A 25656-nucleotide genomic window follows, 5' to 3' on the forward strand; every position below is an offset into this window, starting at 1 on the left:
GAAAATTAACCAGTCCATCACAATGCATTCCTGTCCTGTAAGTCAGCAAAAAGCCCAGCAACAGAAGGCAGGGAGGAATGTGACTTTTACACCATCGTAACTCTGGGTGGATTCAGATAAACTCTGGTTTATCTTTACTAATGTTTCTTATTGAACCATGGAAAAATTACACGTTTCAAGCAAAATTTAGCTTTTTTTTCCTCTCAAGTAACCATTAAAAGAATAACTGGCATAGCAAATCCACCAGGATTTTACCCTGGATCCCCAGTGTAGCAACAGTCTCTTGTTCATTGCTGTCATTTGAGCAAGCACTCCCACCATCGTCTAAGAGGACAGTTACACAACACTTATTTGTAGACACAGATCAAACATGAGCTGAATTTATTCCACAAGTATGGAAAATTTACTCAGAAACACTGATTTCTGTCACAAACTTTCAAGCCCCAAAAATATTTTATACCCAATAAATTTGAGGTACATTCACAGTCATAATGAAAGACAATGCATTTGAAAATTAGTATTCATGTATTTATCAACCAATCATAATTCAGTTTTACTGCTGTAAACAAACATTTTACAGCTTCAAAAAACATTAATACTTCACATTAGTTTTTGTCTATTGTCTCAGTCAAAGGGATACCCTTTTGCTAAAGTTTGTGTAATTATTATAAGTTTGTGGTTATAATAACATATCATGATACATTTCCATCAAAGTTGTCAATTGCCATCAGATGGCTTAATCCCATATGAGTGTGTGCTAGTGGCTCATAGAGCTGTGACATAGCCCACCTTTCTTTTCACAACTCTTTCTAAAACAACTTGTTTCATTGAGCAAAGCACTCACACGCCAGTGTTCAATCTTCTCTGGAAATATCACCCACATAACTGTAAATTACGCTGTACCTAAATAGAAAATGTCAAGCAGGTCTTCCAAGTCTTTGACACAGCTGAAATGTGTCAGCCTCTGAAATAGCTAGACCATGAGTGCAGTGTTCAGAAACATAGTGTACAGTATGTGCTTCAATAAAACCATTGTTTCATAAGCCATGTTCAAAAAGCAGCTACTTCATCATTGTCCTCCCAAAACTAGTCACTGTATAGCCACCAACAAGCATAAAATGTGGGATAGAAGCATGCTTAGCAAACTTTAAAAGGATATTTCTGGTGACACATACTGTTTGTGCACTGAACTGCAACAGATTATCTATCTGAAAACTTGCAAAACAAATATTAAACTAGGAAGTTAATACTGTGGAGTCAAAAACATACTTTTTGGATGGGGTTCCAGCTGACAAACTTGAGACATAACCTGCCATTAACTGTAAACTTAAGCGATGTATTTATTTAAAAAAAACAAAACATGTAAAACATCAGAAGAAACTATACAGAACCCCATGGGCATCCTTTCACTGACTCGTACTTTTATATATAAAAAAAAAAACTTTCTGTGAATTACTGCAGTGTCCAGATGCTGTGCAATTTCCCAAACTTAATACAGTTGTTTACAATACAAGGTGGACATAAATAACGAGTGCAAGTGTACTGCTTTGCTTATTACAAAGTATAACCTTGGCAGAAAGGCAAGTGGCCTATGCAAACACTTTGAAACACAATAAGTGAGCAATTGAAATGTTGTCTCGAAAGCAGGCCTTTGGAGAGGCCTTGGCCACATTAGAGGGGGTGAATAAGGCCTCCACTGAAATGTAGTGGTTTGTCCTTTTTACCCCTCCACCAATCAGACTGGGATCATGTGACCCAAGAACATGCTGTAACCAGTGCATTTCCACACACCCCGATATCAGATGGTTATCGTCTGCGTGTTCAAAAGAACTTCTTAGTCATTCGTTTTGGTTCAACCAAGGTCGAATACGAGGAGGGAGTATCAAAACCATGGTCACTGCCCTTACATGTTCAGACAAATCCCGGCGGTGGAAACGTCTTGGCTGTGCGTTACAGTTCTCTAGACAGCGTCGATTCACATCAAAACACAGCATTTGAGACAACTACCTGATGGCGTTTTTCGTTTTTGTAAGGCTGCCCGTGTTGCAGTCTCAAACACTTCCCAGATGCCCTCCTTGGTTTTGGCAGAGCACTCCAAATAGTCATATGCGCCAATGCGCATGGCCATCGCCCGGCCATCCTCTGCTTTCACTGGCTCCAGCTTCAGTCGGGACAGCTCGTTCTTTACGTTCTCGTCGTTGCGTAAATCTTTCTTGTTGGCCACTAATATAATGGGTACATTCGGACAAAAGTGTTTGACTTCAGGGACCCACTTTTCAGGGATGTTTTCCAACGAGTCCGGGCTGTCCACGGAGAAGCACATCAGAATGACATCGGTGTCCGGATAGGACAAGGGGCGCAGCCGGTCGTAGTCCTCTTGTCCAGCTGTGTCCCACAAAGCCAGCTGGACCTGCTTGTTGTCCACTTCTATGTCCGCAACATATGTCTCAAACACAGTCGGGACATAGACCTCGGGAAACTCGTCTTTGCTGAATAAAATGAGTAGACATGTTTTCCCACATGCGCCGTCCCCCACCACGACAAGTTTCTTACGTATGTCTGCCATGTCTGCCTTTTCCCTATTGCCTCTCGCTCACATGTAGCCTCCAAAAGACAAAAGTACCAGCTGTGTCCGCTTCTCTCAGCCTAAATACTCTGAATGAGACTAAACAGGCTTGTTCCCGACAGCCGCTCCTGACTCTCAACTACACAACCTTAACCAGAAACCACTGCGATCTCTTTATAAAGCGCAGGGTGGTTTCCTAAATATAGCAACCCAATCGGAAATAGGGAGGTGAGATCACAGTCTGTAAAGGAAGAGGTGATTGGATCTCATCGGTTTTCCTTATGTAGAGGAGGGTCATGGACCACGAGGACCCACCCGACCCAGGATCAGCCCAAAGCAACCAAATCTAACTGCATGATGATGTATTACGGGGATTTTTTTTATTTTGTAATTTAACATGATTCACGTTAGGAGCCATTAGAACATAACCCACACCCGAAGCATTGTTTCACGCCTTTGCCACCTATTGTTACTGAGCCAACCTTGTCCATAATATTGAATTAGCCAGCATCCAATAAAGAGTCATTCACAATCATCTTTATTGGTCAAGTATGTTAACGCATACAAGGAATTTGACTCCGGTTTAGTGACTCTCAATATGCTTGCACACAATAACAACACAACAATCTTTAGAAATGCACACAAGAGATGACTATATACAGGTGAGACTGTTTCTGTGAACTGTAAACAGGATACAAATAGTGCAAAAAAAAGTGAAAAGTGTAGGCTAAAGGGCACTGAGATAAGTAAAAATAAGACGTTACTTTATATAGTACATGTAGGTGGTTATGTACAGTAATAGAGCCTGTTCAAATATTCAGTAATGAGTGCAATGTATTGCACATTTTGTATTTTAAACTAAATAAATATGTATAATTAGTTCAAACAACTTAGACATTTCTTAACAGCAATAAGAAACGTTTTTTAAATTTTATTTTATATTTGAATTCATAAAATATCGGATGGCAGGTTGCTGAAGGAAATAAAATACAGTGAAGCAGGTTTACCCTCACATGGTGCACAAAGGTACGTTAGGTAAGGCAGATTTACATTGCATGTCTACGTAGTTCACGCTATTTACAGGGAGGGGGCACCAGCGAAGACAAACTCTTAGCTTTGACCAACCAGCCTTGCTAAATCACCGCTCTCTCTGCAAGGAAACAAAACAATATAGATTCAGGTTGACGGCGTGCAACAAGCAGAGCCCCTCTCTCGACACGACAGCGCGTAAGTATCTCCTCTTTATTTGTTCACGTCGGAAGCAAAATATTTTGTAAAGCGACTATGTTAGTCGCGACTGCCGTGCTGTGAGTGTTTCCCCTTTTGTTTAGCGGTAAAGGCCCCTCTGTTTGTAACTTGAAGGGGGGCCATGTTGTTCAGCCGCTGAGTGTTTGGTTGATGTTTCAGCTCACACAACACACCAACTTGGCAATTAGCTTTTGCTAGCTCGTACATTAGCTTTGTTGGTGTGTTTTGTCTTGTTGTTGCATCCAAGTTGGTATTTTAAGCCAAGAAAAACAACCTGTTTTCTGCCCAACAAATGCGCCACAAATTACTATTAAAGCAATGGTCAAATAATTAATTTAACTTTGATGTCCAGCGTAGCCAACCAATAATAAACAGAGAAGGCCTGCTGCGTTTAGCGTTAGCTGCCTAGCTAAGGAGCTTGCTATCGCTAATGCTCTCTCCAGTCGGGTAACGTTAAACATGTCCGATTTCCGCCATATAAAATAAACGAAGTGGCGAAAAAGGAAACAACAGTAGACCAAATGAGTACGAACTGCTACAAATTAAACATTTTAAGATTAACGCTGACGTAAATTGTCAGTTAAAGCCGTTAAGTTAGCTGGCTAGCTTGCTCGTTAGCAGCGGACTTGCTGGTTAGGTTAGCTAGCTAGTTAGCTTGCTAAAAGGCACGTCGCTTTGCCACAACGACCAGTAATGTTGGATGTATCGTTGTAGCTAGTAACATATGTACATAAGCCAACCATAGCTCTCATCGTGGTTAATCGATAATTGCCTTTTGAGTGTATTTTTTTATCAGCAGTAACGTTACATTAATTGTAGTGTTACGTTAGCTTTATGGTCACCAGCTAACACTAGGCTAACGGTAAATGTAGCATTCGTGTTATTGCAAGCCATCAACATCCTTGTCAGCCGCTTGTTTTGTTCTTTTTTTTGCTAATTCGGAAATAAGCAGCACGCTAAATTAGACTTTCCACGTACCGTTAATGCCCAGTTGTTAAAGAAGCAATGTATTTTTTATGTTCAGGGCTACAGTAACTATCGTTACAATCTACAGTAATGGCATGGAGATAAGTTAGCAATTCAGGAATTAGTCATGTCCCGGCGAAGAAATTTTAAGTTGTACCATTTTTTGTGTTTATTCTTCAGTTGGGAGGATCCTTTTCCTAAACAACACTTGAAAGTTAGTCTCAAGAGTCACAGTAGTCAGAAATTAGGGCCATATGCTGTAACTTATAGTTTTCATTACTTAAAAGCTCACCAGGATATAATAACTGTCATTTTATGATGGGGGTTACATTGACGTAGGCGGTTATTTAAAAAAAAAAACCCAACTTAAATCAGATAGCAGAGTACTTTTATCATGAAGTCATCCTGGTAGACCACCAACTCAATTATATGTAATTAGGCAGAGAAGCACAAAAGGGCTATGTCCTCTAGTGAGATTGCTCTTCATATCATCATCAATACCAATATATTTGTCAAAAAACTGAAGATACCCTGTGCACAGCAGTGCTTCTCTCCTGGGTGCCAGCTTAATGTAATCTGTAAATAAAAATAGTGTCAATCCTAGCATCCTGGTGTGCGCTGTAATACTTTTTTGATATACCAATATATTTGTATCTATAAATTTGATAGAGGTAAACTTGAACTATGATTATCATTTTATTGACTCATGTTATGTTTGTTTAGGCTTTCCCGTGGAATGAGCGTTCCATGCAGCATCCTAGGTATGAATGACGTGGCCTGGCAGGAGACGAGAGGTGGGATGCTGCATGCAAATGGCGCTCCTGAGACTGGAGGTGTCAGAGTTCACGGTGGAGGTCCCCTAGCGTCAGTTGGGGGGGCTGGACAGGCTCCTGGAGGCCCACATTTACAGGGCATGGACAGGGGTGCTAACCCTAACCCAGGTACCCCGCAGCCTCCGCTGAGTGGACGATCTCAGGATGACGCCACAGTTGGATACTTCTTTCAGAGGCAGCCCGGAGAGCAGCTTGGAGGTTGCCCACCCAGCAAGCATCGCTGGCCAACTGGAGATGCCAATCATATTGATCAGGTAAAGAGACCGGTCATTGAAATGATATTCAGTTTAGTGCAGGTTTGATGGACAGACAGCAATATTTTTGCATCATCTGAGGCCTGACATTTCACTGAATGTTGTATCAATATTAGACATATTGTATTTTGTTTACATATTATACTTCGTGAATCGATGTGGTGTGTGTGTGTGTGTGTGGGGGGGGGGGGGGGTTGTCAGTTTCTCCAAAACTGCAGAACTGACTATTCATTGACAATGTCATAGAAAGAAAACAAAATAATACATGATCACCTGCTGATAATTTTTATTGGTTCATTTGTAGAGTGCAAACTCTTTTTCACAATTCAGAAAAGTGCCCATCAGACATAGGGTTTATCTCAGGTGCCAGCCATATATCCTATATTTTTTCCACTAGGCACCCCTTATTATGGATGTTCAAGCACATAAAATGTCACTGGCTTTTGTTGGTAGAGCTTAATGGCGTGTAGTGCAGCAAATACTAAATACAATGACAATTCATTCAGCATAAAAAAAAGGGTGTGTATGATTTCTTGTTCATTTTGTTTTTGGTTTTTTTTTGTGTGTGTGTGTTTTTGTTTTTTATACCCAATGACTAATTCAAGGTGAAAATGTATGTTGCCATGGTTGTGCTTTTAAAAAAAATCTAGTTTATGATGGGAAAGTACAGTGTGTACAAATCATTTAGTAGCATAACTACACTGGGGGAAACAAACTAGAAATGGACCTTATGACAACTACATGTGTAAAATTAGTTTTGGTTCCTGATGCATAGTGGTTGTTCCACTGTGATTCAATGTAAGTGACACCAGCAGGCAATTAAAATGTGTTTGTTGCTAAAACTACACAACAGACATGAGGCAACAATTTTAACTGCTAAAATAATATCAGTATGTAGGTTAATTACCACATTTCTTCGAATCATGGCCAGGGCCTTTATTTACCTCAACTGCAGAGGGTACCAGGCAAATATTGGAAGCAGGCTAATATTAGAGAGAGGCCTTTATTTCTAATTTCCTCTGTTTGATAAGTATATTTGCTCATAATTTAGTATGAGCCTCCTTGTCCTCTGATCTGCTTCTGTTGGTTCTGTTAAATCTTTGTTACTGTTACCGTTAATCCACTTACTCCGAGGTGTAGAACAATAATTCTCGATATCACGTCTCCTCTGTTCCCCTCCCCTCTCTGTGACGGTCGGCTATGTACTCATAGAATTGGAGCTACATCCAGGTAACTACTACTTATGCTTAACTGGCATGCAGGTTATATAACAGGCACCCACTTGTTTTTTCCCTGGCCTGTTTTTGGGGCTGACCTTTATTTGTTTGTGTCGACCACGCCCCCAGCCATTATCAGAGACCCGGCTTTTAATTGAGTACTGCCTTGTATTTGAGGAAATATGGTAATCATCATTCATTTATCAAATTCCAGAGAATGTGAATTATATTGGCTATATCTCAGTTAGTGCTTTTTGTTGACACCGATAATTAATTTTTACTTAAAAGTGAAGGGGTGTGTCTGTCCAAAAAGACTTCTGTGTAGGATGCCCTTGTTTCTTTCTCAAGCCTCTAACACCGAGCAAAATCTGAGAGTTGAGAGCTCCTTTTATGATGGTGAACCTATTTGAGTTCAGGCTCCATCCACCCCCCCCATATTCACTTTTTCCAGCACACACTGGGTGAGACATGGGCCATACACTGGAAAGATCACCAGTCTGTCACAGGAAAAATGCATACAGACCAAGATGTGTTAAGACAGCAATAGCACTGCATTAATAAAACATTCACAGCCCCTTCATTCGCAGTGGGCAAAGGAATTAGACCAGTGCTTTGGCCACTGCGGTGCACAGCAGGGGGGTGATTCTCACTAGAGGTCAACCGATAGTACATTTTTAAAGGCTGATATAATGATAGTTTGGAGCAGGAAAAAGCCAATAATCAATTAATTGGCCGATGTATCTCCCCCCCCACCTTGTCCACAGTAACCTCAATAAACCCCTTTGACTTTATTACTTTGACTTAGGTGTTCAGTTCAACAGTTATCCAGTTTCTAATAAATACCTAAAACCTGCTCATCCTCCCAAATTCAGGGTGAAGCCACTAACCAACTGCAGAGATGGGTATGTTAGGATTTTATCTTGATCTCATCCATACTCTTGTCAGCCCGGTTCTTTATCAGTACTCTTAATGGTTCTTTTTCATTACTAAAGAGTTTTTTTTAATAATTATTTTTAAAACATATAAATTCAGAACAGGATTAGAATTGATTTATATTCAAACACAACTAAATACTGTTTTTAGAGCAGCATCAGCAATGTTCACAACAGCAAAGTCACTATATAAAGTCTATAATATCTCAGTGGAAACAAATCTAAAATGAATAGTAATATTCATGACATCAAAATACTGAGTGAAGTTTAGAAAGAATGAAGAATACAGACATCAGTCGGTATCAGTAATTCCGCCTGTCCTCCTCCCTCTGCTGCTGATGCGATTCACTGCCTGCAGGTACCGCAGGTAGAGAAGAGGGGCTGCTGTTTCAGCCTGTAGCTAAGTTTTCAAGAATTTGCCAAATTTTAAGATATGTGGCCAACTAAGCTTAACAGTTCGACTTTATACAGACAGCTTTAGTTTTAGGTTGTTCGTAACAATTCGCTGTTCACTGTGGTTGTGTAAAACATGCCAGGAGACTACGGACAAAGCAGTTGAAAATATGGCTTTTCTACACGCTCATGCTTGTTGAACAGGTGCTTTGATAAAGTACTTTTATTGGCTTTTTAATTGCAGAGGTTTTATTGCACTTACAGTAACGAGCATAGTTGCCGTCAACTCGAGAAATCTTTGAGTTATCTTCTCTTCACTGTGTCCACCGGCCTCTTTTCTCTGCTTTTCGCTCTGTGTAGGCTATCTGTCAAACACAGAGAGGAGAGAACAGAGAAGCAGCGCAACCATAAATGACACCAAAATGCAGTAGAGAACTCTAAGCACAGTTTTTTTTCCCTGTACATTCAGCTTAGGTGCTGTAAAAAAAAGCACTTAGGCACTGTACTAGAATCTTATAATGGTAGGGAAAACCTTGACTTTGTGTAAGGAGCCTCCATGCAAAATGGTGATGTACGTCCCCATGTGACCGGTGGAGGCTGCACAGCCATTAGCCATTATTGGAGCCAAGTTCCACCGATTCCGAGAGTTTGTAAAACGTCCTATCGATGCTTTGACTGAATAATCGATTGACCTCTAATTCTCACTGTGATAACTAGCCAGAGTTGTAATATCCGATCTTAAAGCATTATAAATTGTTTTTCAGTGTTTTGGCATCTGAAGATCCTCAAAAGAGTAGCAGAGTGAGACGTCTGTCCTCCCCCCTGCTCTCTGCTGTAATCACACATAGCTGTTAGAGAGCAGCTGCTCTCATGTCTCCCTGGGTCTCTGTGCTTGTTTTCGACAGACTTTTATAACACATTTTAGTTTCGAAAACATCTTAAAATACTTCTACTAAAAAATCAGGGAGTCTTACAAGGACTGGGCAAACAGACTATCAATAGTAGACTTGCAATAATTTTAATGGACCTTCTAAAGGAGATAAAAGAAGGCAAGATTGTTATTATTGCAGTGATCTTAATATGGGCTTTATGTAGTTAAATAGGTCACACAGTATAATAGGTCAGATAGTATTGAGCTTCCACCGGACTGGACTGGCCTTGTCTCATCTATACCAGTAAGGTGGCTGATGTATCAGGCACCTGTCGTTTGTAAGTTCTTAATTAAGAGTTTTTCTGTTTTGTTGTGTTTTTTGGTTTTTCAGGCTCTACACAAATGGTCAGCTGGGATTTATGCAAATTGTTCCTTTTTTAACTTCCTGGTGTAGGGCAAGCCTTCTAATCATTGAATTGGGGAGACACATGGCATCTCAGTCCATTTACTGAGCAAAGGTTCTTCAGTTTGTATCCCCATGCATGTGTGAGACCTTTGTTCAACTGGGCCCCCGTGTATACAGTGGATTGGCCGTGGGGTTATCACTCAGCCTGATGAAACGAAAGATGCTGTCTGAGGGCACAGTCTGTTTAAGGCAGATACTATCCAGGTTAATATTGCATTACTGCTCATTTCTGGTTTTATTTTCTTTCCCTTAAAATAAGATACAGTGTTGCAGGTCGCACTTCATGCCAACAATCTCTAGGCTCAACAGTCAAGTCAGAGTGAATTTTTTTTTATTAGGACAACCCTACCTTTCACATGCACACATTATCTTTCCATGAAGTGGTTGCATTGTGGTGCTTATTTAGAAACTTCATGTAAAATGCTTCTGTATTGAACAACAGTCTTTTATGGGGTGAGGCACCTTTTTTGAAATGATGTTAAGGCCATGTTATTTTGTAGTTGGCTTGTTTATTTCACAAAACCAAAATGTTTTCAACTGAGCAAACAGTAGTTTGTTCTCTGAATTTGTACTGTCTGTATTTTGCAGCCTTGCATTGAGTACTTTTAGCTTTCTGGTCACAGGCTAAGTAATATTACTTGGATAGTGTTAAATCAAAATTGGTGTATAAAACTGTGTCCTTGTCTTCTCCTCTGTCTCAGGTCCGTGCTGTGGATGAAATGAACTATGATTTTCAAGCTCTTGCTTTGGAGTCAAGGGGGATGGGAGAGGTAAGCATATTTTGTCTTATCAACCATCCTTTTCCCCGTTCTTGTACGTTTATAAAATCAAAATGAAAAAAAAAAGTGGATTGTGATGAATACACTCTGCACTGCAGTAGGTGCAGTCATGAGGGATAAAAACATTAAGTATGATTGATTATTTCCATTGTGGTCCTTGAGAAGTTTTTATGGTGTTTATGATTTTTTTTTATTTCCTACCATTAAAACACATGGTAGGGCATTTGGAATACACTGCCTCTGTTCTATATGAAGGAGCCAACTACAGCCACCGTAAAGTCTATTGGAAAAAGGAGATTGGAGTGTTCACACTTACAGATAGATTTTTGGTGTGTGCCATTTTTAAGTGAGAAAAGGTTTGCCTAACCAAGACAACAGTTAAGGGCTGCAACACTTATTTTTATAATTGATTGATCTGCTGATTAATTTCTGAATTAATCGTTTCGACTACAGAATGTCAGAAAATAGTGGAAAGCTGGCCGTTATAATTTTCCAGAGCCAAAGGTGACGTCTTCAGATGTCAGATGTCTGATCAACAGTTCAAAGCTCAAATATTTTCAGTTTGCTGTCATGTTGGACAAAGAAAAGCAGTAAAACATCACATTTGAGAGGCTGAAACCAACAAATTTCTGCTTAAAATTTTTTTTACGATTAAAACGATTAATCGATTATAAAAATAGTTGATAATTAATTTTCTGTTGATTGAATAATTGATTAATCGACTAATCATTTCAGCTCTAAAGCCATGGCTGTTGATTGTTGCATATTTCAAATGTCACACTCCCCTTAGACATGCAGTAATTTTACAGATCCTTAGAAAATGTGTACAATTTTTTTTTATTTATTTATTTATTTTATTTTTAGCTTTTGCCAGCAAAAAAGCTCTGGGATTCTGATGAGTTGGCTAAGGATGGAAGGAAAGGGATGCTTCTCGGAGAGGAGTGGAGGGACAATGCGTGGGGATCGTCTCGTGAGTTACTCCTTTTAAATTTGATTATTATTTTCATGGGTGTATTTTTTCTTTTCTTAAAGAATTAATTAGATCTGATTGTAAGGACATTAGCATTAATCCTCATCCATTGACCATGGTTTTCAGTGTTACCTTTTATGAATGGGTTTTTACCCAGCTATAGTTTACACACACAACTATTTAGATATTTGATCACGGCTTTTCATTTAGATCATTCAGTGTCTCAGCCAATCATGGTGCAGCGGCGACCAGGCCAGAGTTTCCATGGGAATGGTGATGCCAATTCTGTGCTTTCACCTCGCTCAGAAGGTGGAGGCCTGGGGGTGAGCATGGTGGAGTACGTCCTGAGCTCCTCTCCTGGTGACAAGATGGATGGTCGCTACAGGAACGGTGGCTATGTAAGTCAAGCCTCTCAATCACAATCTTTATCATCAAATAGAGTTGTTTGTTCTACCCTTGTTCTCATGGGTGGCACATAGTCTTACTCAGGGTTATTATAAATACAGGGTGGAGGAGATACTGACCAAGATGGGAGAGAGAAGAGTGATGCCCAAGAGAATGTGTCCCCGTTTGAAGAGGATAAGAGCCCAGAGATGAAGGTGGGAGAGGAAGGTGATCCTGCTAAAGCCAATGGAAGAGGTCTACTGAATGGCATGGACAGAGACTGCAAAGATTTCAAGTAGGTGTTCCTTTTTAGAGTAACATGAAGTAAACAAATAAGTATTTGATGCTTTATAGTAGGCTGTGTGCTGTAATTTAGTTTCTTAATCTCTCTCCCACACCTTTTTTATCTTCCCCATAATCCTCCCATTTTTGAATGCTCAAGGCTATTTTAAGTCATCACTGTCCTGGTATTTAAGTTCTTCTGGTGTTTTGACACATTTGATCATTGCAATCCACAGCAAGAAGGAAACATAATGAAAATGTCCAATTGAGTGAATGAATATAATTGTAAAGGCTTACAGGCTTATTTACCATCACTGGGCTTCCTGTAGGCTTGTGCTGATTGGCAATTGGATTGTATATCGATGATTGAAGGGATAATCCAATGTTTTTTCCTGCGCCAATATTAAGGCGATTTTAACTAACGTACTATAACTAAAATGTGTTATAAAAGTAGTGTAGCTCTTTTAAGGGGCAGCTCAGTGAGTAGGTTGTGTGCGTAGCGAGCATGAATGTATAAAGAGAACTGGATACAGGAAGAGCACCAGGCTTTGAAGCAAATTTGACATAGCGGCCAAACCATGTAATTACAACGTCTCGTGATGCACACTGGCCCAAAAAGACTTTTTTCTCATAGACTTACATTGTGAAAGAGACATCTGTAAATCAGCGGATACATTAATTTGAGTGTCACAACCCCCGCAAAATGACTTGTTTCTCTATCAGAATTTGATTCATTTGATCCAATCATATTTCAAAAGCCTAGAGGAGCCGCACAATTGAATTGTTTCATCCCCATTCAAGTTAGCCAGAGGGCTAAACCGGAAGTAGCCGACTCTGCCGGCGAAAGTCACTACTGCACTTGCTCTGTGGGCCTCACAGATGCGGAAGCAATGCGGAAGTTGTTGAACTTTTTTTGGCTTCATGCGCCACTGAGCAACTTTCATAGGAATGAACGGGGCCCCGCCTCCGACACTGTATCCAGTTCTCTTTATACATCCATGGTAGCGAGTGTGCAGTTGAGAGAGAGCGCATGGGTGTGTGACGGTGAGGCTGGCGACCAGAGCAGAGGGTATGAAGTTAGCAGTATAGCTGTGAACATAGCAGTGCAGTATGTGTACAGTCTAGGCTATTTGTCGGTGAATAAATGCTACAACTCCTCAAGACCCAAGCCAAGTTCCCATGTCTTGCTTGCCACCTAACTTCTTTGCTCCCCCAGTCCAACTCCTGGAAGCCGTCAAGCTTCTCCCACTGAGGCTGTGGAGAGGATGGGCCCCAGTCAGACAGGTTTGGAGATGATGAGCCAGCACCACGCCCATGTCCTCCAGCAACAGAATCCCACCCAAAACAAAGCCCCAACCGAAGACTTTCAGAACCAGGAGGCCCACAACATGGGAGGTATGGAGCAACAAGCTGGGGTGGAGTCCCTCCAGTTTGACTATGCTGGGAACCAGATTCAGGTGGACTCCTCGGGAACTCCAGTAGGATTGTTTGACTACAACTCTCAACAACAGGTCTGTTCAACCCCAAACCATCATTTCTACTATACTAAGAGTTCTTATGGTATGTTTGCATAACAGATTGTGATCTGTTATTTTGTTTGTTTGTTTCCAGTTGTTCCAGAGATCTAATCCCCTGACTGTTCAGCAGCTCACAGCAGCTCAGCAACAACAATATGCCCTGGCTGCAGCCCAGCAGCAACATCTCGGTAAGACAGGCTTTGTTTTACTCAGTGTAGTGTGCAATCTGTCCTGTCATGCAGTTAAACTACTTTATGTGTCAAGTTGCCTTGTGATCTGTTTTTACTGTTTTACTGGAGTCATTTGAATGAGATTTGATATGGAAATGTGAATTGCATTGCTGTTCCTCATATTACTCAGCTGGCCTCGCTCCTGCATTTGTGCCAAACCCTTACATCATTAATGCTGGCCCCCCTGGAGCCGATCCCTACACTGCCGCTGGGTTGGCAGCAGCAGCCACGCTTGCAGGTGATCACACAGCACATTTACATCACTTGTATGCAGCAGTGTTTGATACACGATACTGTTTTGCCAAGTTCAAATAAAGTTTTATCTTGATCAGTTGTAAGATGTTAATGTAATATCAAAATGTTTCTTCAGGCCCCACAGTGGTTCCACCACAGTACTATGGTGTTCCTTGGGGTGTGTACCCAGCCAATCTTTTCCAGCAACAGGCTGCATCTACTGCCAATCACTCAGCTAATCAGCAAGCATCCAATCAGGGACCAGGGCCAGGCCAACCACAGGTACAAAGTGTAATGCTTGATTTGGTTTACATATATTTAGCCTGGATGTTCCTCCCAGTTTTAAATGATGTTCATCCCATTTCTATTTGAACTGTATAATGTATATATAATATTAGAATATTGCACTTGGGATTTATTCCTGATTAATTTATACAAAGAGCAGGTGTTTACATGCAAAATGTTTGGAAGCTTTAAAAGGCCTGAAAACATTTTTTTATTTATCTTCTAACTATGAGCAATGGATTTCTACATGAACACAAATTTTATGTAACATTTGGAACAGTTTTGTTTATTTTCAAATGACATTTCTTTAAATGTTGCTTGCTCAGCAACATTTGAATCAAAATATGACAACAGTTGTTGGGTTGATTGCTTATGTTGCCAGGTCACCATTAATCAAATCTAATCAAACCACTTAAATCTAGATTGTTATTCATTTAGTCCTGAACATTTAATGTCATACTGAACTAAAGATTTGAAACTAAGTTTTCAGGGTTAGTGCACAACACGCTTGAAAGGTTTTAATCCAGTACTTTGGCAGCCTGTGAGTGTGACAGTATCCTTACCTTCTTCTTCAGGTGATGCGCACAGGAAACAACCAGCGCCCTCTTACCCCTGGGCAAGGCCAACAGAGTCAACAGGAATCTCTAGCTGCTGCAGCTGCTGCAAACCCTGCATTGGCATACGCAGGAATGCCAGGTTGGTAGACTTCATACAGCCACTATACCATATTTTTACTCAAATAGCCAAACATGGTCATCTTCGCTGTAATATGTTCTGTAAGCAGGATTTTTGGATTGTGATAACCATGTTCAAAACATCAACTATTCAATTTCTCATAATTATCAGGTATTGAAGATGATGTTTTCTCTTGTGTAGATCACAACTGAATTGAATGTCTTTTAAATTGCTTTATATTTAATAATCTGTAATTGCTGTGTTCCTCATTATCTTAGGTTATCAGGTGTTGGCCCCTGCAGCTTACTATGACCAGACTGGGGCCCTTGTGATGGGCCCTGGTGCCCGAACTGGTCTGGGTGGGCCAGTTCGTCTAGTCCAGACTCCTCTCCTCATCAACCCTGCTGCAGCACAGGCTGGTAAGTACTAGTCCACCTGTCATTGTAGATAATTTTCAATATGTGGAAACAAGGCATTTAGAATTGGTGATAGACCAAAACCATTGTCAGATTCTTAATCATTTAGTCATCATTGTGTTGTTGTTAATCATTTAGTCATCATTGTGTTGTTGTTTTTTTTTTTAAATCCTTCATTTTCAAATAGTAAAGTACCTGGTCATCCTCATTTCATACTAAAATTGCACTGCTTTTTATTTTGTTACCATCACAAAGCCACATGATACTCCTCCCTGTTCTTACTTAATTTATACCATTCTGGGCCATGTTGACCTCTGCTCTCCTTTCACTCCTCACACTCCCCTCTGTCCCTTCACCAGCAGCTGCGGTGTCAGCGTCTGGCTCTGGTAACAACATGTCTGGTCCTCCAGCCAATGGGTTGTACCGCTCCATGCCTCAACCTCAACCCCAGCCGCAGCAGCAGCAGGCTCCCCCACCCAGCAGCGGCCTGCCGTCCAGCTCATTCTACGGCTCTGGATCAGTCCCTAACACTTCTCAGAGCAGCTCCCTTTTCTCACACACCTCTGCTGCCCCACCACCACCAAGCTCCTCCCTGGGCTTCAGCAGCACTGGTGGCTCCCTCGGTGTGGGCCTGGGCTCTGCTCTTGGAGGCTTTGGCTCTTCAGGTCAGTGACTAAAGCACAAGTTACAGAGAAATAGTTTTTAGATTCTCTGATGAGCATCTTTTATATTTCATTAGTTACTGTTTTGCTATTAGATTGTTGTCATTGTTTGTTTGTTTTTTTATCCTTTTTCAGTATCAAGCTCTACTAGTAGCAGTGTATCTCGCAGGGACTCCCTGTTGGCAAGCTCTGATCTATACAAACGTGGCGGCAGCAGTTTAACTCCCATCGGCCAGCCCTTTTACAATAGCCTGGGTTACTCCTCTTCACCCAGCCCCATTGGTCTCACACCAGGCCACTCCCCACTCACTCCTCCACCTTCTCTGCCCTCTTCTCATGGATCCTCTTCCAGCCTTCACCTAGGTAAGCCTGATATTAATGAGAACAATGTAAACAATAATATTATCATTATTATTATTATTATTATTTAAATAATTTTTAAGGTCAGTCACTATGTCGTTCCAGAAACAAAAAATAATTTTGTATTATGTTCAACTGATGCTACTATAACAGTGATAACAGTGTCTGGTCATGATTGTCACCCTGTAATCCTAGGTGGCCTGACGAATGGTAGCGGACGTTACATTTCTGCAGCACCTGGAGCTGAAGCCAAGTACCGGAGCACCGGCGGGACGTCCAGTCTGTTCAATTCCAGCAGCCAGCTGTTCCCTCCGTCTCGACCCCGCTACAGTCGCTCAGATGTAATGCCATCCGGACGCAGCCGCCTACTGGAAGACTTCAGGAACAACCGTTTCCCAAACCTCCAGCTCCGTGACCTGCCAGGACACATGGTGGAGTTCTCTCAAGACCAGCATGGATCCAGGTGGCTGAGATATGCTTTCTGGCTTGAAATGCAGCTTCATTCTGACACTTCAAAAAAATCTTTTTAAATTTTAGATCTCATCAATTGTGAACCTAACATGAGTAAATTGCACTGGTGTACTGAAATCTGACTGATTTCTTTCTATTCTATCTAAACGCATCTTCTAATCTTGTCTTTCTAGATTTATCCAGCAGAAGCTTGAGAGAGCCACTCCTGCTGAGAGGCAGATGGTATTTGGAGAGATTCTGCAGGCAGCATACCAGCTGATGACTGATGTATTTGGGAACTATGTCATCCAAAAGTTCTTTGAGGTTGGGATTGTTAAAGTGTATCATGGTGTCATGCTAGTAACCGCACTAGAGTAACTAGAATGATGATTGTGTTTTGTAGCATGTCTGCAATAGTTTTGTGTTTTTGTGTCATGCAGTTTGGAAGTGCAGACCAGAAGTTGGCTTTAGCAACACGTATCCGTGGGCATGTCCTCCCCCTGGCATTGCAGATGTATGGTTGCAGGGTCATTCAGAAAGCCCTGGAGTCCATTTCCTCTGACCAGCAGGTAATTGTAAGTGAGATTTCACTTTTTTTAAACAGTTTTTGCAAACCTTGTCTTAGTGGGGTTTTCTTATCCAACATATTGCAGTCATAAATTTTAACACACTGACATCTGTTAAAATTGGTTTTCCCCTGTTCCCTGAATTCTTCATTTCAGAGCGACATTGTCCGTGAGCTGGATGGCCATGTGTTGAAGTGTGTGAAGGACCAGAATGGCAACCATGTGGTGCAGAAGTGCATCGAGTGTGTCCAGCCTCAAGCCCTGCAGTTCATTATTGATGCCTTCCAAGGCCAGGTGGGTTGTTGTTGTTGTTGTTGTTATTATAAGTAATGGCTCAATCATTGCCCATATAATCTACTTATGAGTAGGGGAAATGGAAATGTAACTTCCATTCAGTCTTCCATTAGTTACAAGCGTGTCCTCTATTTGCTTTGACCCATGGCATTGTTTGATGTAAATACAAGAATGTAAGAAGAAACAATGAGATTAGAGGTCAGAAACATGATACAAATACAAAAAAGAATCAAACATAGGAAAACAGTTAAACATCCATTTAATTAGTTTTATTCAGGTTATCAAAAGCATGTGAGCTACTGATAAAAGGAACAATGCCATCTGTGTGAAACCTCTTTTAAGTAGTTAATGGTAAAGCCGCAAAGAGCACAGTGTTGTGCGCTCGTGGCTGAACAGCAAGGCTGACTTCAAATTTATACAACCACTGAAAAGAAATTGTAAGGCAATACAACAATCGGTGAATGAGCCAACTTTTCCGTTTTTCATAGGTAAAATAATCAGCCTAAGGATAAAAACTGAATAGTGATGCATCTTAAGGTTCCCTTTTTAATGCAGTTTAGTGCAGCTGTAATATTCTAGTTATGATGTAATATTTGTGCTGCTACATAATACTGTTCTCCTCTTGTTTTTGCAGGTGTTTGTGCTGTCCACACACCCTTATGGTTGCAGAGTTATCCAAAGGATTTTGGAGCACTGCACCCAGGAGCAGACTCTGCCCATCCTGGAAGAGTTGCATCAGCACTCTGAACAGCTGGGCCAGGTGAGCACATCTGTCTCCAGTCTTTTTCATTTTCTAAGCCCAGATTTATCGCAGATGCAACGTATATGTTTGCTAGATGTGACTGATCATTGTTGAGATGTGTGCTTGTCATGTGTATTTGCATGTCTCCTCCATGTTTGAACATTTCATATTTTTAGCGTGTCATTGTTCCTGTGTAGTTGTGGTCTGCTAAATGTAAAAGAATGAATGTTATTGTACTGTTAGCTGTCATTACATCTGACATATGTGATTATTTAAACATCCACCCTGCCCCCTCACTTATTCCATCTAGAAATATCAAGGCGTATCATTGGAGATGACACCCAAAACATATTATACAGTGTCCCGCGATGCACTGTTCAAGGTCAGAGCAATTTGCCTCTCTCTCGCGGATGTCTCCGTGTTTCCTTCCTCTTTCCCTTTTTTTCTCTCTTCTTTTTTTTTTTTTTTGGTAAAGAATCTGATTTAACGTTTAGATAGTCCTCCAACTCCCACCTTTTACAGGCCTTCTCCTAACCCACTGAGCTGCTTTTTTTTTCTTGCCTCCCTCCCCCCTTTCTTGCTTTATGCCACAGAGGATTCACAAGGCTTCCCTGCTGTCTGACGATTCCTCTCGTTTGCCTACAGCATCTCCTGATCAATCTGTTATTTCTTTATATCTGCTTGATGTTTTTTTTTCCTTTTCTGCCTAGAATTATTTGATAGAAGCTCCCCAAGAGTTTGAAAACTCTTAATCAATACTTCAGGACCACTAAGCTGTACATATGTAGTCCTCAAAATACTTGTAAATTGAGCTTGAGTACTTGACTTAAAGTCAAGCCCAAGAGCAAATTGATACAGGTTCTTATTAAAACAGATTGACAGGAAATGCATTTGAAGGCAAATAGTGCAAAATTAAAGGTGGAGATCACATTACCTACCCAACAAATTACTACTTTAACAAAACAGTTCAGTGGTTTTATTTGTTGCTTGGTCAGGTGAGTTTTTCGTCTCCATCTTGTCACACTAAAACTACACCCATAACTGTCTATCACCCATTTCTGAAGGGGCAAAGATGCTATTGGTTGTGTTGTTTGGTCAGCAACACTCCAAACCAGCAGCATCTGTTTTGTCTGACCTTCCGCAGTGATGACGTAAGGGTATTTGTAAGACTACAAATGGGGGTGTCACTCATTTCGTCTACCTGTCATTGTAGAGATGCATGATTATTTCACAACAATTAAGGCGAATGGTGAAAAGTAGTGCATGAGTATCAATCGGAGTTACGGGTGTCTCACTGATTCTTTGTGATGAATAGATATTGAAATGACTGTTTGTTTACCTTGTGCTTACACCTCCACTGCCTCCTGCAGGATCAGTATGGTAACTACGTCATTCAGCATGTTTTGGAGCACGGCAGACCTGAGGATAAGAGCAAGATAGTCACAGAGGTTCGCGGAAAGGTTCTTATTCTGAGCCAACACAAGTTTGCAAGGTAAGCCATGTTTTTATGTAACAGCAGAGATAAAGATTTCACTGAGGTCTATCTGGGGGTGACAAGATTGCCAGATTTTACTCTGACCTTACAGTATTTCATAAACTAGTACAGAATTTTATTTGAATTGTCCCCAAAAATATTTTCCACTACCAGGGACCCACTCCTACGACTGAATGTTTCATCATCATTTCATTTGCTGATGGAGTAAGTGCACAGCTAATCCAATAAAGAAAACCTTAATCAAATGGGTCAATTGTATCACAGGATATTCACATTCACTGTAAGATCCACTTGTCAGTGCCTCTTTTTTTTCCAGTGAATTGAACAATCATAGCAGTACTGCAAATACAAGCTATTAACGTCAACCCAGTTAGCAACCCTGCTTCAGGCCAAACGGTATCATTACATACTGACCATAAGCACATTGCGGGAACCAGCTAGATAATCAGCTGCTGACTAGACATCAGTGTGGTATGACCATTTAATGACATGTTCCCGAGCCTTGTGGAGAGGGGAAAAAAATGTGGTCTTGATTCTCAAATTGATTCCTGAATTTTAGTTTTCTTTATCAGAGCTCCTTGACACACCAAAGTCTCTTGAATGATCATCTAAAATCTGTAATATCGTGTGTGTATTTTAATAAAAAGTGCATTATGAGCCATCCTAAAAGGAAGTAAGAACTTGCTACTTACATACCCTTAAGTTTAATGGGACATCTCATAACCACACAGACACTTGTAAAATTAGGCCAGCGTGGAATTGTTGTAGTTTTCTACCCAGTGTTGCTGTTTATCTGTTGCATACAAGCCACAGATACAATGTCAAGAGAAAAGGGTTTTAACATCCCAGTAAGCCTGACCAACCAATAAAGCATCTTCCCTGACTGGACATCACTATGACTCCTTCAGCCAAGTTATGAATTTGTTTGTAATAGAATCTTCTCTCTCTGTTTTTCCTCAGTAATGTTGTTGAGAAATGTGTGATCCACTCTTCACGTGCTGAGAGAGCTCTGCTGATAGATGAAGTGTGCTGCCAGAAGGATGGCCCCCACAGCGCCCTGTACACCATGATGAAGGACCAGTACGCCAACTATGTTGTCCAAAGAATGATTGACATGGCAGAACCCGCTCAGCGTAAAATCATCATGCACAAGGTTGGTAAACTACTAAATGTGTGTACATGTTTAGATATTGTGGGAGTGGGACTGTATGCAGAGCAAGATGATGCATAGCTAGCAAGACATTTGAAACCTCTGCTTTAGTGAATTCATATTATTTGGACAAAATTAAAAGTGTGTGAGCTAATTTACACTTTTTTACCAATGCAGTTTGTGGAATCAAGTAGAGATGCTCCGATGCCATCTTTCCTTTCTCGATACCTGAACTTTCATTCCGGGTGTGAAACTACTTTTAAGTTTATTAATAAATTATGTGGTATTGGATTGGTGCATAGACTCACATACTCACCGATACCTGATCCAGCATTTTAGGCAGTATCGGAGGCATTTCCAATACTGATATCACAACAACTCTAGAATAAAGAAGCCACAGTGATGCTAACCCTTTTAATATCATCAGAAAACTCCAGACTTGGATTTAGTTGTTGTGAAAAGACTTTCTTTTCATTAATTTCTAAGTGATGACAGGTTCCAGTTGGTACATACTCAGCATTGTGCCTTTTTTAAACTAACTTGAGTGTGTGAGCCTGTAGTGGAAACTATTATTTATTATTTTGTAACTTTCATGCAGTAATGCAAAAAATTGAGTATAAAACGTGGGAATGACTACATTTTGCTTTTCTTGTTTCTCCTATATTATGTGTTGGACTTGGTGAAATTAGTTTAGTTTACTTTTTTGAAATGAAACTTCATTGATTTTGAGCTGGGGCTTCAACTAATTTTATCAATTCATCTGCCTATTTTCTTGATTTTTATTTATTGTTTTTGTCCAACCATCAGTCCAAAACCTTAAAGATATTTAATTTACCATCATGGAAGACTAAAAAATACATCAAATGTTCACATTTGAGAAGCAGGAATCTGTGAATTGTTGGCTTTTTTGCTGCTACAATGACTCTAACAAATCAACTATCAGAACTGTTGCTGACTAATTTTCTGTCAACTAGCTGATTCATTTTGCCCTCGCTGCCTTTTCAGATCCGGCCTCACATTGCCACTTTGCGTAAGTACACCTACGGGAAGCACATTCTTGCCAAGCTAGAAAAGTACTACATGAAGAGTGGATCTGAACTGGGCCCCATCGGTGGCCCCACGAACGGCCTCATGTAGTCGCGTTGACACCCTGGGTCCCCTGAAGAAGAAGTGGAGGAGTAGGAGCCCCAAACCCCCTGTTCTGTGAGATGCTCATTAGCCATAGGGGTTAGCCTTTAACACCCTCTCATCCCACTTTTTGGGAATTACCAAAAAAAAAAAAAAAAAAAAAGACAAGTCAACTTCACCTAAGAACGCTGTGACAACTGACCCCTGCCACTCTGCCACCCCTGGTGCAGGTCCCCAGCGTGGCCCCCAGGGGACGCACAGTCAGCAGGCTGTTTTTCCTGGGTAAAGCACAAGCCCATTGTTAATGATGTAATTGATGTATTTGACTGGTTTTCATATATCTTGTACATTTAGTTTTTTACCTTGTAAATTCTGTGTAGAAAAAAAAAAAACTTATACACATTTGCTGAAATTTACAATTCTTACAATTAACACCAGCAAGTGACTTTATAAGGCTAAACTGAGTGATCCTTTTAACAAAAATTCCATTTGTTTTTGTAACCAGACTTACTATGTCAGCTGTTCTAATTAAGTCTAGGCAATTGAATATTATATTTGTATATTATCCCATGCACAGTAAAAATGTTTTCCCATGCCAAAGCAGCTGATGGATTAGTTTTCAAATAGCACTACATAGTATGGATGGATATAAACGCCTCCGTCCACAGGTGAGGACTATGTGTCAGGTGCCACAGTCACCCAGAGGTCTCGACGACCAGTTTGCGAGCTTGGCTTTGGGGATTGGTGCTTTAGTCTAGGGTAGTGTTTTCCAATGGTGGCTTTTTCTTGCCTTTTTCATTGCCTCCTTTCTCCAGGCTAAGTGGCTCAAGTGTTTACCCTGTTGACCAGCAGCTAGTAGTCTGAACAGTTTTCGGTACTAAATGCTACAGACTGACGAACGTGAGCTGCTGCATCCACTGAGCCCCATTCTGAGCTGTATTACTTTCCCTCATCCAGGTGATCACTCGAGGGGGGGTGGGGGGGTTTATGCAAGATAAAACGTTACCATTAACTTATAGAAGCAGAGCATGAGGTTTGGTTGTACAGTGGGCGTGTAACCTGGTATAATCTTAACATGAAATTACCATAGTTGGGGGGCTTTTTGTGGGATAGCGGGTGGGAGTGGGGTATGCATTGGCATGCTGTGACAGGTTTTAATCCTTGGAATGATTTTTTTCTTTATCATGTTTTGTGTAACATCTTATCTGTCTTGTAGTTTGAGATGAACACTGCCCTAGAAAACGGTATCTTTATGTACTGAATAATCATCTCTTGCGTAGAAGTAGTTTAGCAATGTATAGCATCTTTATGTATGAGTAAATTGTTGCTTTTGGGTAGGGGGCTTGCAGCAATGATGGGACCCCCACCGCCTGAAGGTCAGAGTACTTTAAAAAAAAAAAATGTTGTGATGTGGCGCTTATCCCAGCTTTGTACATCTGAGATGAAATGAACCAGAATTAGTGGGATAAGTGGAAGAAAGGGATGTCTAAAGAACCTTTTTTTTTTTTTTTTTTTAATGGTTCTGTTTTTGTTTTTTAAAGTTTCTTTTTTTTGTTTGGTTGGGTATGCAAGTGCATTGGTGGAGGCTGGTGGGGCCATCAGAAGCTATACAAGTCACCTGTAATGCTTGTAGTGACGGCTTCTTTGCTTCATATGAATAATTGTAGAATACATGTAGTATATGTGCAGTTATTAAGTGTAAGATTATTAGTTCAATTGAAAAATGTCTAGTCGTGGTGTTTGACAGGCCTTGCTAAATTTGTAGTGATGCTTTTATTTCGTCTGTACAGTTGTACATTTGTAAACGTTTATGCTGTAAATGGGATGTCTTTTACACTTTTTGGGGAGAAAAGGCAAAAATGTGCATTTTGATGTGTGTATATTCATCACTCCTTTCCCCTTGAATATAATGTATACAGTTTTATTTGATCAAGTGTTATTTTAAAGAAGAAAAAAAAAAAACTTTATGGCTTCACAATCTGGCATGGTTTTTATTTTTAATCTGTTATGGGAAAGGCCAGCCTCTATTTGTACTGGAGCTGTAACATCCACTGTTGATAGTCTTTCTGATGTGTGACAGTTTAAAAAGAGGAAAAAAAAAACTGTACTAAAACTGAGGCTGCATTTAGTCCTCTCTGCTACCATGGAAACTTCACAGGATATGACAAGAATTATTTTTGTACAGAAGAGTGCTGTATTTTGGAACAGCTACTACCTTGTAAGCAAAAGCAATGTAAAATATTGTCAATTATATAAATATGAACATATGAGTTTTGTCACACTGTCAAAGTCATGTACATTTTCAGGTGGCCTTATGTACATTTCCAGATGTTAGATGAAGAAAACAAACTCATTTTTGGAAGCAGAATTGTGACTATGTATGATTAAACCGTTCTTCTAACATTTGACCTGCATTGTTGTGGTTTTTCTCATGTTCGGTTGGGTATAATTACAAGTAAAAATTTTATAATTTAAATTTTCAGAAGCTGGAATTGAACTAATGCTGTAGTCTTGTGTCTAAAATAAGGAAAAATGTTAAATGTTAATCTGGGTCAAGTTTTATCCCCAGTGGAGTAGGCCTAGTAAAGTAAATAGTAGTATAAACATAATGTACAAGAGTATAAGAATTGTGCTGCTAACAATTCATTTAATACAGTCTTTTAACAGATGCAATTTTCTATTTACAGACAATTTCACAAAAATATTACCCACCAAGCATTCGGTCTGTAGAACAAATGTTTGCCTAAGAAAACTAAATACATTTTATTTGAATACATTATGAGATGAAAGTGATTAAAATGTACACAAAGAAAAAAAGAAATGAGTATTAGCCATATTGTGAATGAATGTAGACCAGTGGTGGAAAGTAGTAACTTGTGTAAATGGAGTATTTTCTTTTCATATACTTGAATATTTATACTTCTACTCTACTACATTTTAGAGAGACTCTGTACTTTGTACTACACTTCATTTATCTGATGCTACTTTGTACTTCTACTCTACTACATTTCAGAGGGAAATATTTTACTTTTTTTTTTTACGTTTATAGTTACTTTTCAGATTAAAAATTTACATAAAATATATTTTATTCTGTTTAAATTGTTTCTCTTTTTTTAATCTGTCATGCACTTTGTGTGATAAAGTATATTATAAAAAACACGATACATGTTCTAATATTTAGTACTATTACTATTAATCTATTTTTATTATCTAATATTGGCCCCACATTGATGAACTACAATGTGATATATTATAATAATATAACACTAAAAGAAGCCAGTCTGCATAATA

At 40.0% G+C, this 25656-nt stretch overlaps 2 protein-coding genes across 9 annotated transcripts; one reads left to right on the forward strand and one right to left on the reverse strand.

Moving 5' to 3' along the window:
• Positions 1-364: 364 nt before the first annotated feature.
• LOC121882938 (rho-related GTP-binding protein RhoB) lies at positions 365-2795 on the reverse strand. Its single transcript, XM_042391476.1, has one exon. The coding sequence runs from the start codon at positions 2564-2566 to the stop codon at positions 1976-1978; it is 591 nt and encodes a 196-aa protein (XP_042247410.1). The 5' UTR covers positions 2567-2795; the 3' UTR covers positions 365-1975.
• A 792-nt stretch (positions 2796-3587) lies between these two features.
• Positions 3588-24773, forward strand: pum2 (pumilio RNA-binding family member 2). 8 transcript variants are annotated; one of them, XM_042391469.1, is made up of 23 exons: positions 3588-3793; positions 5504-5867; positions 10448-10516; positions 11390-11495; positions 11706-11893; positions 12002-12174; positions 13378-13672; positions 13773-13866; positions 14039-14146; positions 14279-14424; positions 15003-15123; positions 15381-15521; positions 15878-16183; positions 16316-16543; positions 16736-17003; positions 17185-17314; positions 17431-17565; positions 17713-17850; positions 18485-18610; positions 18903-18974; positions 19963-20084; positions 21048-21240; positions 22243-24773. In XM_042391469.1, the coding sequence occupies exons 2-23, from the start codon at positions 5517-5519 to the stop codon at positions 22372-22374; spliced, it is 3642 nt and encodes a 1213-aa protein (XP_042247403.1). In that variant the 5' UTR covers positions 3588-3793; positions 5504-5516; the 3' UTR covers positions 22375-24773. The 8 variants fall into 8 exon arrangements, with proteins under 8 accessions (XP_042247403.1, XP_042247405.1, XP_042247406.1 ...); XM_042391471.1 differs by lacking the exon at positions 3588-3793 and adding an exon at positions 3958-4339; XM_042391472.1 differs by lacking the exon at positions 3588-3793 and adding an exon at positions 4427-4994.
• The last annotated feature ends 883 nt before the right edge of the window (positions 24774-25656 follow it).

This window comes from Thunnus maccoyii, chromosome 17, assembly GCF_910596095.1.
Source record: "Thunnus maccoyii chromosome 17, fThuMac1.1, whole genome shotgun sequence".
NCBI classification, from domain to species: domain Eukaryota; kingdom Metazoa; phylum Chordata; class Actinopteri; order Scombriformes; family Scombridae; genus Thunnus; species Thunnus maccoyii.